The 14,789-nt window shown below is 38.9% G+C and overlaps 1 protein-coding gene across 1 annotated transcript in view; it reads right to left on the bottom strand.

Moving 5' to 3' along the window:
- snx30 (sorting nexin family member 30) overlaps positions 1-14,789 on the bottom strand; it is a 52,159-nt gene that overhangs the window by 25,102 nt on the left and 12,268 nt on the right. The window contains exon 2 of the mRNA XM_051683330.1: positions 3,971-4,159. Coding sequence (XP_051539290.1) covers positions 3,971-4,159 — 189 coding nt within the window. The remainder of the gene's footprint in view (positions 1-3,970; positions 4,160-14,789) is intronic.

Here is a 14,789-nt window from a genome sequence, read left to right as displayed (position 1 = left end):
TATTGTAACACTCTGTGTTTCACCAAATTAAAGGGGTACAGACTCAAACACACAGTTCAAAATACCTTCCATCTGTCACTTTGAGGTTGTGGTGGGATATACACTCATCGACCACTTTATTAGGTACACCTGTACACCTACTTATGCATGCAATTATCTAATCAGCCAATCGTGTGGAAGTAGTGCAATGCATAAAACCATGCATATACGGGTCAGGAGCTTCAATTAATTAACCACCATCAGAATGGGGAAACAATTTGATCTCAGTGATTTTGAATGTGGCATGATTGTTGGAGCCAGACGGGCTGGTGAGTATTTCTGTAACTACTGATCTCCTGGGATTTTCACACACAACAGTCTCTAGAATTTACTCAGAATGGTGCCAAAAACAAAAAACATCCAGTGAGCGGCAGTTTTGCAGTCAGAAACACCTTGTTGTTGAGAGAGATCAACGGAGAATGGACAGACTGGTTCGAGCTGACAGAAAGGCTACGGTAACTCAGATAACCGCTCTGTAATTGTAGTGAGTAGAACAGCATCTCAGAATGCACAACACTTTGAACCTTGAGGCGGATGGGCTACAACAGTAGAGGACCACATTGGATTCCACTTCTGTCAGTCAAGAACAGAAAGCTGAGGCTGCAGTGGGCACAGTCTCACCAAAACTGGACCGTTATAGAGTTCTGCTTGTCGACAAACATTTTCTTCCTTTTATCTCATTTAACATAACATGAGATCACATGAAACTAATGATGGGGCACAAGAGGAGCACTTTAGCTGACGCCTGATTAAGCAGAGGATGCACTCCAAACTTTCCAAACAGCTTCAGATTATGTAGATTGCAAAGTATGAGCGGAATTATACAAAAAATAAATAAATAAATAAATACAGAGGCAGTCTCGTTGTTAAATAAATTGGAGCCGGAACTGCTGTTCCGCTTCAGCAAAACTTGCATGCTCGTGCCTTTAAAGGAAACAGCCTGGTGTTATATCTTTAATGCATTCTTTATTAAAGTTCAAATAATAAGGAAGCAAGTCATGTAAATACTATGGAATTTCTCTTTCACGTCAAGTGACCCAATCTATGGGGGAGAGATTAAAACTGCATCCCGGCTGATGCACACTCTGGCACGAGGACGCTCGTCCCTCGCGCGCGTTTGCTGCAGCCTGATTATAACGTGATGGCTCCCGACATATTGAACATATTGAATCATAATATATGTGTCACTGTGTTTCTTATCGTAAAGAAAATCATCAATACGCAGCTTTATTAAGAAGACAGAGTTTGTTTTTTGTGAGTTAAAGATTGATTGAAGTGAACAAAAACGTGAGAGAGGTTAGTCTTCGCCCCATTAAACACTGCAACAAAACACGTTTTTAGTCATCATTAGACTACTTTCGTGATTACTGCTTGTCTTGCGACTTACAAATATGTGAGCGTTAAGAATGAGATTTTTAGGGGGCCTGGGTAGCTCAGCAAGCAAAGATGCTGACTACCACACCTGGAGTCGCAAGTTCGAATCCAGGGTGTGCCGAGTGACTCCAGTCAGGCTTCTTAAGTAACCAGTTGGCCCGGTTGCTAGGGTGGGTAGGGTCACATTGGGTTAACCTCCTCGTGGTCTCTATAATGTGGTTCTCGCTCTCAGTGGGGCGCGTGGCGAGTTGTGCGTGCTAGGTCTCCGCGGTAACGCGCTCAACAAGCCACGTAATAAAATGCGCAGACTGACTGTCTCAGACACGGAGGCAACTAAGATTCGTCCTCCGCCACCCGGACTGAGGCGAATCACTATGCCACCACGAGGACCTAGAGCGCATTGGGAATTGGGCATTCCAAATTGGGGAGAAAGGGGTGAAAAAAAAAAAAAAAAAAAGAATGAGATTTTGAATAGTGTCTCAGTAGCATAAACAGTCTTGGAGTTGGAGTTCAATTCATTTCTGTGAATCAGTTCAAACGGTCCCATTTCAATGAACCAAAACTTTGTCTCTGATTCAACAATCTGTTTGCATCATCACTCAGAAATGTTCACACAATCCCCCATGTGGCATTTTTCACGTAAATAAAATTAGGGCTGTCAATCGATTAATATTTGTAATCAAATAATTACACGATATGCCGACTCATTAATCAAATTAATCAAAATTAATCGCATATATAATATATATATATACACACACACACACACACACACACACACACACAACCCCAATTCCAAAAAAGTTGGGACAGTATGAAAAATGCTAATAAAAACTATAAATTATATTCACCCTTTGCTTTATTGAAAGCACTACAACTAAACATTATATGATGTTTTACCTTGTGAATTTCATTGTTTTTTGAAAACGTACAGTAATTTCAAATCAGATGATTGCAACATGCTCCAAAAAAGTTCAGTGTTTACCACTGTGAAACATCACCATTTGTTCTAATAATACATAAGCATTTGGGCACTGAAGACACAAGTTTGTTAAGTTTAGAAAGTTTAGAAAGTGGAACTTTTCCCCAGTCATCCATTATGTAGGTCTTTAGCTTCACAATTGTACAGAGCCTTTGTTGCCATATGCAGGGACTTCCCTAGAAAAGATGGTGATGGATGGCAGTATATGTTGCTCCAAAATTTGTACATATCTGTCTGCATTCATGATGTTCTTACAGATGTGCGAGTTACCCATGCCATGGGCACTGACACACCCCTGGCCCATACAGACACTGGCTTTTGGACCTGACACTGATAACAGCTTGGATGGTCCTTTTCCTCTTTGGCCCGGATAACACAACGACTTCGTTTTTCAAAAACTTATTGAAATGTGGACTCTTCAGACCAAAAAACAGTTCCACTGTTATACTTTCCATCTAAGATGAGACCGAGCCCAGAGAAGTCGGCAGCGCTTCTGGACAGTGTTGATGTAGGGCTTCTGCTTTGCATAGTAAAGTCTTAACTTGCATCTGTGGATGCAGCGGCGAGTGGTGTTGACTAACAAAGGTTTACTAAAGTAATCCAAAACCCATGTTCATGATATCAATTACAGAAGAATGACGTTTTTTAAGACAGTGATGTCTGAGGGATCAGAGATCACGCGCATTCAGAAGTGGTTTTCGTCTTGCCCTTTATGCGCCAAGATTTGACCAGGTTCCTTGAATCTTTTAACTATATTGTGCACTGTAGAGGGTGAAATGCCCAAAATCCTTCCAATTTGTCTTATATATATATATATATATATATATATATATATATATATATATATATATCACATACACACACATACATACAGTATATGATATAATATATATATATAATATAACAATATATTAAATGATCTTTATTTGGTTGCATTTTCCAGCAAATATGGATATATGCAATTAATTGTGATTAATTCGATTAATCAGAAGTTCATGCCATTAATTTATTTAATAATTAATCAGTTGACGGCCCTAGTAAACATAAATGTAGGTAAATATAACATAACATACAGTTATATACATTAAACTAATTAAATATTATTATTCCTCGTGTTAATTTAGTGAAAAACAGGGTGGAAAACATGCCTCGATTATGGCTGTTTGGTTAAAATCATAGTTCCTCTGACTGAATAAAAAGTCACCCTTTTAAACCATTTCAGAGTAAATACATAAATATTTATATTTATATTGAATATCGCCAAAAGGCAGGAAAATATTAAGATATAATTGGTTTGGCTTTATTCGCTCAACCCTATCCTGGAGTAACATTTGTCTTGCTCAAGGGTAAATGGATATGGTTCCTGGATTAAGCCCTTGTGATGTTCAAATCCACAATCTTTCAGTTACCAGCCCAGTAGGCCACAACACTCAAATTAATTTGACCTAAAATACTTCTTATCTTGAGCACATTGTATTAATTTATCTAATATCACCCTTATATTGCTGCACAAACAATAAAAGCACATTCTTAATGATGTCATGAATGGATTGGCTTTGGGCTTTGCCCTCTGACCTTTGTGCAGACTCTGTAGGTGATGTATGTCTCCATAGTAGACACGTGTTTCTTGGGGTCGTCTACAGTCACAAACAGGTCACGTGTTTCTCCGTCCAAATCATCATCCAGCTGTAGTCGGTTTAGTAGAGAAGAGGAGGAGGCAGGGCTTGATGTGTCTACTGGAGTCCCATTGGGGAGGCTCAGGTCCTTGGGACGGGGCAAAATAATCAATAAGTAAATATAATGAAACACTGATTTTGTTTGCAGAGCCTAACAACGCTGACAAGGAATAAAGAAAGAAAATCAAAAGGGTTGGAAATGACATGAGAATGAGTAAAGTTTTGGGTGAATTATTCCATAAATAGTTGACAACTCAACCACCACTCACATAACCATGCGGTGCCACATTTGCAATGATATAAATATCACATTCCTTAACACACGAAACCAGTTCCAACCCATTATTTACAATAACCTATTCCCAAAATATCAACATAATGAAGGCCACTTCAAACACATTGTGTGACATGTAGCCTTGCAGAAACAATAACATTATTAGCTGCTTTGAGGTAACTGAAGATCACAATAATACAAGTAGCATGATACATGCACGTACTGTAGCTCTGACATACAGACTGGCTGATTGTTAATCAAACCTCAATTCAGTAACTCTGTACCATTAAACATGAAACTTTTGTGTTCAAACAGTATTAAGGGGTCAAAAAAATCGAAAGTTCTGACAAATTTGCTGCAAATTCACCACTACCGGTAAAGAGCTGAAAACTTCTGGCAAAAATTTGTGGCAAATCACAAGCTCATTTGCATGTGAAAATAATGAGCGGCAAAGTTGTGGCAAATCTGCGGCAAATTTAGGTTTTTTTGTAAGGGTGCAGCAACCTTTGGCAACATGAAGAGTTTGCCGCAAAGCTCATTTGCAAGTTAAAATAATGACATCTCAATTTTGATCTAAATCACACATTGCACACAAATTTATCTGAAGCAATTCATGTAAACACAAGAAGGTTATTTCGAAGTCTGTTAAAAGTGCCATACTTCCTGCTGCTAGTTGGTGGCGCTATGACCGTGACCCATAATAGCCACATCAATGTGATCAGCCCCCATTACCAAACATACAGCTGAATTTTCATCAAAATCACACAATGTACACAGAAGATATGAGGCACTTCCTGTTTCCCATTTTTTGCCAAAAAAGATATTGCTTCCTGTTGGGCCGAGCTAATAACTGTGAGTATGAAAGTTGTTCGGCTTGATGAGAACCTAATATGTATCAATTTTGGTGACTTTAGGTGAAAATGGGGGTGCTAAAGAGGCCCCCTTACATGCCCATTTTCAAGGGGGCGCTACCTGCTATTTTGAAAACTGAAAGGACAGAAGTTTTTGTTGTTTGAAGTTGAGTTGACAACGGCCTTTTAATGCAGTAAAATGCTTTCATTTGCCTTGCTGTCCACAAAACCTTCTGTCATGGGGCTATTTAACATTTTTATAGTAAATTGTAGCAGCCGAACATAGAGGTATGTGAAATTACGCAAATGTGTAATTAAAGCAAATCTGGAGCGCTTTAAAAAATAATGCGTTTGGCTCAGCGCACATTCGCACAACAAACCAAACGGAGCACATCTGTCACTCAGAGCACCAGATAGTCAGAATTTGTGTGTATGTGTATGGAGCACAGAACCACTCTGAAACCGCATATGTACTGTAATTCATTGATCCTGTTTACATGTATTTAAGAAAGCACTACACACTACAGCTGTGCACATAAGCGCAGCTCAGCGGGCAATGCATTGAGACTGTTTTTTAATTTAATTAAATCGCAGTCCTTGTGGTTTAGTAATTGCATTGGGTCATATAGCAATTTCGATTTTATTTAGATTAATACGTCAGCTCTATAACATACTATTCTTGCTATCTTAATGCTTCAATGGGAGGTTGAACATAAAGAACGTGCATTCTTGTGTTACAGTGGAGGTAACAAACCACTACTGAACCACTACTGAAGGGAACGACAGAGTTAATTTCAAACATTTGTTCCATTAAACTGAATGTGTTATTCAGGTAAGTTGTTAAAAGAATATTGACTAATTTACTTGCTCAGCAATATTCTCTTCTCTTGAGAAAAAACACACTAATCTTGCTATCCACAGTTTTTTTGTTCAAAAACTGTTTTCTTGTATGTTATTAAAGTGATAGTTCACCCAAAAATGAAAATTCTCTCATTTACTCACCCTCATGATATCCCAGGTGTGTATGACTTTCTTTCTTCACCAGAACACATTTGAAGAAAAATATAAAAGATTCTAAGCTCTGTAGGTCCTTAAAATGCAAGTGAATGGAGATTTCTCTTTTGAAGCTCAAAAATCACAGACAGTCAGCATAAACGTCAACGATATGACTCCAGCTGTTAAATTAATGTCTTCAAAAGCGATACGATCCCATTTGGTGCGAAAAAAGATCAACATTTAAGTACTTTTTAACTATAATCCAACGCTTCAGGAGAGGGTGGATTCCAAGCGGTCTCTCGTGTGATGTATTCGCATTGCCATGGATACCGAGGTAATCTCACTTTCTACTCTCGGTTGAGACATCCAGGATAAGCACACAAACGCACCATTGTGAGTAAAGAAACAGATAATAACAGATCTAAACCAGAATCAACCAAGCTACTGTTCAGCATTCCTCCTCACTTATAAACAGCACTTCTGTGACGCACGTGTGTCAGTTCTCGTATTTCAAATGCCAATGCGATTACGTCACATGCGCATACCACTGCAGACCAGAAGCAGTTTAGAGTAAAAAAAAGTACTTAAATATTTATCTTTTTCACACCAAAAGCGATCATGATGCTTTAGAAGATATACATTTAACTGCTGGAGTTGTATCGATGACGTTTATGCTGACTGTCTGTGATTTTTGGACCTTCAAAAGAGAAATCTCCATTCACTTACATTTTAAGGACATACTGAGCTAAGAAAATTTTCTTACTGAATTAAACTTAATAAAAAGATTTTTTTTCCCCATTAATTCAGTGAATGTCATTTAGAGGTATTTTTAAAAGAAGGTTTTGTCCTCTTTATTGCTAGTAAGCACGTTTATTACAACCTTTTAAGTCAGGCACAAGCTGAATAATCTGTTAAGAGCTAATGATTAATCATTGCAATAATCGCTGAAAAGTCGAATAATCGTTCTAATAATCATTAGATTAATTATCAAAATAATCGTTAGTTGCAGCCCTAATAGTAAATATGGCATTTGGTGGAAAAACTATTGTTATCCTGGTGATTTTAAGGGATATACAGTAAAGGGGACTTTTGAGGGGGAAGGAAAGCCCTATTCGGACAGGATAAGTTTACTGGACATATGTCTGTATGTTATTACTGCAGATGTCTGTAAATTTACCATCGATTTGCATGATGGGACTTAAGCGATGTCTGCACAAATCATGGAGATGGGTGTGTCTTCTGCATTTACAAACTGTCACCACATAACTGACCTATCAGAACATTTATTACAGTGCATTAATTATGCAGGACATTTTAAACATGATCATATACTGCATCTGGGATTATTAGAAGAAACTGATTGGAATATCTGGCAAAATATAAAAGAACTTGTGATATTAGCGAGCCTGAAATCCTATATTACACTCTTGAATAATAAATATGGACAATCCGTTCACATTATATTTGTCCCTCTGCAAAATACAGTATGTATGGGGGATCACAATTTTACGTGCTTGTGTAGCTGAAATATACCGAAATGTATATATATACACTATATTGCCAAAAGTATTCGCTCACCCATCCAAATAATTGAATTCAGGTGTTCCAATCACTTCCATGGCCACAGGTGTATAAAATGAAGCACCTAGGCATGCAGACTGCTTCTACAAACATTTGTGAAAGAATGGGCCGCTCTCAGGAGCTCAGTGAATTCCAGCGTGGTACTGTGATAGGATGCCACCTGTGCAACAAGTCCAGTCATGAAATTTCCTCACTACTAAATATTCCACAGTCAACTGTCAGTGGTATTATAACAAAGTGGAAGCGATTGGGAATGACAGCAACTCAGCCACGAAGTGGTAGGCCACGTAAAATGACAGCGGATGCTGAGGCGCATAGTGCGCAGAGGTCGCCAACTTTCCGCAGAGTCAATCGCTACAGACCTCCAAAGTTCATGTGGCCTTCAGATTAGCTCAAGAACAGTGTGTAGAGAGCTTCATGGAATGGGTTTCCATGGCCGAGCAGCTGCATCCAAGCCATACATCACCAAGTGCAATGCAAAGCGTCGGATGCAGTGGTGTAAAGCACGCCGCCACTGGACTCTAGAGCAGTGGAGACGCGTTCTCTGGAGTGACGAATCACGCTTCTCCATCTGGCAATCTGATGGACGAGTCTGGGTTTGGCGGTTGCCAGGAGAACAGTACTTGTCTGACTGCATTGTGCCAACAGTGAAGTTTGGTGGAGGGGGGATTATGGTGTGGGGTTGTTTTTCAGGAGCTGGGCTTGGCCCCTTAGTTCCAGTGAAAGGAACTCTGAATACTTCAGCATACCAAGAGATTTTGGACAATTCCATGCTCCCAACATTGTGGGAACAGTTTGGGGATGGCCCCTTCCTGTTCCAACATGACTGCACACCAGTGCACAAAGCAAGGTCCATAAAGACATGGATGAGCGAGTTTGGTGTGGAAGAACTTGACTGGCCTGCACAGAGTCCTGACCTCAACCCGATAGAGCACCTTTGGGATGAATTAGAGCGAAGACTGCGAGCCAGGCCTTCTCGTCCAACATCAGTGTCTGACCTCACAAATGCGCTTCCGGAAGAATGGTCAAAAATTCCCATAAACACACTCCTAAACCTTGTGGAAAGCCCTCCCAGAAGAGTTGAAGCTGTTATAGCTGCAAAGGGTGGGCCGACGTCATATTAAACCCTATGGATTAAGAATGGGATGTCACTTAAGTTCATACGCGTCTAAAGGCAGATGAGCGAATACTTTTGGCAATATAGTGTATATATCATGGCTAAATAAACACTCGACAGCATAAAATGCTTGAGAAAAACATGCATCAGTCCAAACACAACAGCCAGCATTATCTGCAGTTCATCTGAAGAAGCGCATTTAACAATTTCTTTGTGTCTTCTCTCAACCTCAGACACTTGAATAACTTGAGAAACAACGAAAGTTAAAGGGTTCACAGGTTGGACAGTGCAGATTCACTGGCTTTTTACCAGCATGTCAATTTGCATGGGATTATAACCTGGGGTTATTTTTACTGGCTATTTTATAGAAGGTAAAATAGTCTACGGAATAATCTTTATTGCCGCATGAATGTGCAGTCCGTAAAAATTACTGGCATGACCAATTCGCACGGGATTAAAATCAGGGAGAAATTCTGGTAATTATTATTTTTTCCCACGTCCCCATATAAAACTAAGTTCCAGCATCTATGATCCTCACAGGAACAGCAGAATATAAAGTAGGTTAAAAGTGTCTTTCTCATCACATAGTCAGACACAGTGCCTACACATAACTGTAAAATGTTCACTGGATGCAGACAGGGTTTCGTTGCCATGAAGCAATTGATAAGAGCGACACATACCCACACACACATATTATTAAGTTGTTTATTAAGATTAATCCCTCGCTCTGTATGCCAAATGTCTTTTTACAGTTATCCTTCTTCGTGCCACACAGCTTGTTTTATTCATTTATAAGTGGTACCATGCAGTGCAGCTGATCAGTTGGGCACTGGTGGTCCACACTGCCCTGGAGAATCAGCTGCAGTTGGGCATGGCATTCGCAGTTAGGGTGACCACACGTCACTTTAAAACTGTGGACAGTCCCGATTTTACACGTCATTTACCACATCACGGTGGACTTACAGTAGGGACACCTAATAATTAGTCTAAGGCAGCTATAGTTTGATTGCTTTAAATAAGCATTTTAAACTGACATCAGTGTTTCCTGCATTTTTTAAATGAGAAATCATCAAAGAGTAGAGTATCGAAAGAATCGGTTTATTTTCATTTTTACATATTGCAGTGAAATGAACAATGCAAGATGCGGTTCAGGGAACATACAGACTTAACATAGGGTGCATCCAAGGCAGATGAGCTTTCATGCCAGTTAATTATAACAGCTACAACAGTAAATAACAAATGATAAATAATAATAATAATAACAACAAATAAATTGGAAGATATTATTACATTTAATATTTAATATAAACAATAATACATGTCAGCGAAGAGTACTAATTTCAAGATCAGATTATTCCGACATCCATGTTTTTGAAAGGGAATATAGGTAGCCTTTACCTACTGGGTCGTATACACGGCAGTTTTGTGTGCCTTTTATTATCGGACAAATGTGAAGGCTATGTGTAAATGCTGATTTTAAATTCACTGGTCAGCTTTTGAGAGACGAGCATTCATGAACTTCCTTTAGCATAATTTCCATGATGAGCAAGTCCCTCACACCTAAGCTCCCAGAGTGGGGTAAAGTTAGTTTTAGGTTCGATATTTTTTTTATATTCGGTTTCTCGTACCCGTGCTCTCTGCCGGCAGCAAGTTTGCAATGATTTCACACACTTGGCTTGATGTTATGGCATATAAATATAATATACAGACATAAAACACTGCACTCAGAACTGTCAGCTGGTGTGGCTGCAGAATTATGACTGAAAATGCTCCGATTTGCTTTCATTGCTTAGCGTTCTTAAGGGACCGTCTGAAAATTCCACTCACTATTAAACACAGGGGGTGTCCATTCACTCATTCAGTTGACATGCAAGTTAAACATTAAAAGTACACTTTTATATTCCAACTGTTGTAGTAGGTTGCCATTTAAAAGACTGAGCTACTACAAGTGAGATTTTTACAGTAAATCCAATAATATGAATACAGTATTAGATTATTTAAAATAATTAAATTCACCAAAATGTTATTTTCACATTCCAAAGACTGTAGTAAGTTCCCAGTGGATACACTGACACACTACAGATGAGATGTTTACAGTAAGTCAAATAATGAGTACAGTATTAGATTATTTAAAAAAAAAAAAAAAAACTCAAATTCACCAAAATTTTATTTCACATTCCAAAGGTTGTAGTAAGATCCCAGTAGATAGACTGATTTACGACAGGGGAGATTTTGACAGTAAATCCAATAATATGAGTACAGTATTCAGTTAATTTAGGATAAACTTCATAAACATTCCTAAAAATTTTATTTTCACATTCTAAAGGTTATAGTAACTTCCCAGCGGGTAGACTGACTAACTGTAAAAATCTCACCTTTAGTAAGTCTATCAACTGGGAACTTACTACAACCTTTGGAATTTGAAAATAACATTTTGGTGAATTTTAGTGATTTTTTTTTTTTTTTCATAATATATGTGAATACTGTACACTCGTATGCACAGCCATGACTCTGGCGATCTACTAAAACCTGTGAAATTATTATTATTATTATTTTTAAATAACAATGTTTTTTTTAAGAGTCAAACATGCAAAATAGTCAAATAAATGACTGCTCTGATGCCAGTGACGTTTTAGTTGTGGGTGGAGTTTTCAGATGGTCCCTTACGCACCATAGGCGAATATCCAACGAATATCGAACCTAAAACTAACCTTACCCCACAGTTAAACGTAAGCCTATGTCTTTACAATGTGGGCATATTCTTCAATAGTCTTATGAATGTATGGTTATTTTCATCATCTCATTTAAAACTATACCTTTTCAAACCAGAGCAATGTCAAAGAGAGCAGGTTTATGTGTTAAATCAAAATCAAATCAAATCGCTTTATTGTCACTCAACCATATACACAAGTGCAACAGTGGGTGAAAGTCTTGGGTGCAGTTCCAAGCAACATAGCAGTATGACAATTACAATAAACATCTGATTTACATATAACACAGTTTACACATCTTGTTACACAACACAATATACAATATACACCTAATAAAATACAATATACATTATACACAAAATAAGAAGACTGTATATAGTAAAAATAATACACAATATACACAAAATAAAAAAAGACTGTATACAATAAAAATACATTGTACCCCCACCCCCCATGTAATCAGTGGAAATAAATATGAAGTGTTGTGTTGACATTCAGCTGTCGGTGGACAGTCAGTTGCCAGTGTGTTATTAAGAGAAGTATGAAATGTGAGTCCAGTCTGAGGCTAATAAAGTGCAGTGCTGATATATGTATCGTGAGTGATCAAGAGTTCAAAAGTCTGATTGCTTGGGGGAAGAAGCTGTCATGAAGTCGGCTGGTGCGGGTCCTAATGCTGCGGGAGGGCTATGTAGGGCTGTCTGAAAAATCTGGCTACTTGATTGGAGAGACAGCAATAAATGTGGCGAGTTTTGGAGAATAAATGGAAAATAATTGAATATTAACTGAGACTAATTTTCTGAACAATTAAACAGCAGAGAACTTTTATTCTGTCTCACAGCATTGAGGAAGACGACGTTGCAGGTTGACCAATCAGAAGAAAGGGGCGTTTCAGGTCCACCCATACAGCTGAAGTCAGAAGTTTACATACACTTAGGTTGAAGTCATTAAAACTCATTTTTTAACCACTCCACATATTTAATATAAGCAAACTATAATTTTGGCAAGTCGTTTAGGACATCTACTTTGTGCATTATACAAGCATTTTTTCCAACAGTTGTTTACAGACAGATTGTTTCACTTTTAATTGACTATATCACAATTCCAGTGAGTCAGAAGTTTACATACACTAAGTTAACTGTTCCTTTAAGCAGCTTGGAAAATTCCAGAAAATGATGTCAAGCCTTTAGACAAATAGCTTCTGATAGGAGGTGTACTGAATTGGAGGTATACCTGTGGATGTATTTTAAGGCCTACCTTCAAACTCAGTGCCTCTTTACTTGACATCATGGGACAATCAAAAGAAATCAGCCAAGACTTCAGAAAAAAAATTGTGGACCTCCAAAAGTCTGGATCATCTTTGGGAGAAATTTTCATATACCTCAAGGTACCACGTTCATCAGTACAAACAACAGTGCGCAAGTATAAACACCATGGGACCACCCAGCCATCATACCGCTCAGGAAGGAGGTGCATTCTGTCTCCTAGAGATGAACGTAGTTTGGTGCAAAAAGTGCAAATCAATCTCAGAACAACAGCAAAGACCTTGTGAAGATGCTGGAGGAAACAGGTAGACAAGTATCTATATCCACAGTAAAATAAGTCTTTTATTGAAATAATCTGAAAGGGTGCTCAGCAAGGAAGAAGCCACTGCTCCAATACTGCCATACAAAAGCCAGACTACAGTTTGCAAGTGAACATGGGGACAAAGATCTTACATTTTGAGAAATGTCCTCTGATCTGATGAAACAAAAATGTAACTGTTTGGCCATAATGACCATCGTTATGTTTGAAAGAAAAAGGGTAAGGCTTGCAAGCCAAAGAACACCATCCCAACCATGAAGCATGGGGGTGGCAGCAACATGTTGTGGAGGTGCTTTGCTGCAGGAGGGACTGGTTCACTTCACAAAATAGATGGCATCATGAGGAAGACATCAGCCAGGAAGCTAAAGCTCGGTCGCAAATGGGTCTTCCATATGGACAATGACCCCAAGCATACCTCCAAAGTTGTGACAAAATGGCTTAAGTGGAACAAAGTCAAGGTATTGGAGTGGCCATCACAAAGCCCTGACCTCAATCCGATAGAAAATTTGTGGGCAGAACTGAAAAAGTGTGTGCAAGCAAGGAGGCCTACAAACCTGACTAAGTTACACCAGTTCTGTCTGGAGGAATGGGCTAAAATTCCAGAAACTTTTTGTGAGGAGCTTGTGGAAGGCTACCCAAAATATTTGACCCAAGTCAAGCAAATTAAAGGCAATGCTACCAAATACTAACAAAGTGTATGTAAACTTCTGACCCACTGGGTGGGAATGTGATGAAAGAAATAAAAGCTGAAATAAATCATTCTCTCTACTATTATTCTGACATTTCACATTCTTAAAATAAAGTAGTGATCCTAACTGACCTAAATTAGTAGTTTAACTATACTGATGGTAGACACCAAGGTGGCTGATAGATGAAAATTTTTTACAGCCCGTCAGATTTCTTAACAAGTGGCATGGTTAATTCACCTCAATCCGGGTGGTGGAAGATGAATCCCAGTTGCCTCCGCTTCTGAGACAGTCAATCCATGCATCTCATGTATCACGTGGCTCATTGTGCATGACACCGCAGGGACTCACAGCACTGGATGCTCATGCTATTCTCCGCGAACCACGCACAAATTACCATGCGCCCCATTGAGAGCAAGAACCCCTAATCGCGACCACGAGGAGGTTACCCCATGTGACTCTACCCTCCCTAGCAACCGGTCCAATTTGGTTGCTTAGGAGACATGGCTGGAGTCACTCAGCACGCCCTGGATTCGAACTCGCGACTCCAGGGGTGGTACTCGGCGTCAATACTCGCTGAGATACCCAGGCCCGCCTTACCAGCCTTTTTTATAAAAAATATTTTTGTAGATTCAAAAGAACTGGCTCAAAAGAGTCATGTCTTTGGGAATCAGCCTACTGGTAGTGCTTTATGTCTCGTCTCGTGCTGTAAATTCAGTAGCAGTGTTGCTGTGGCGCTTAATAGTAATACAGGAAACACTGTCTGAGTATTTTAGTCCGGTTTTCTGTCCACATCACTGGAATAATGCACATACAAGAACCGTTAACGAAACTGAATGTCATGAAAATCATTTGGTTTTTATTATAATGCTATCATTACCAGAGAATTTGTATGTGTGGTTGTGGGTAATTAAAACGTAC

Source organism: Myxocyprinus asiaticus, chromosome 42 (assembly GCF_019703515.2).
Source record: "Myxocyprinus asiaticus isolate MX2 ecotype Aquarium Trade chromosome 42, UBuf_Myxa_2, whole genome shotgun sequence".
In the NCBI taxonomy this organism is placed as follows: domain Eukaryota; kingdom Metazoa; phylum Chordata; class Actinopteri; order Cypriniformes; family Catostomidae; genus Myxocyprinus; species Myxocyprinus asiaticus.
The sequence above is the reverse complement of the archived record's forward strand: the minus strand, read 5'-3'. Positions and strand labels throughout refer to the sequence as shown.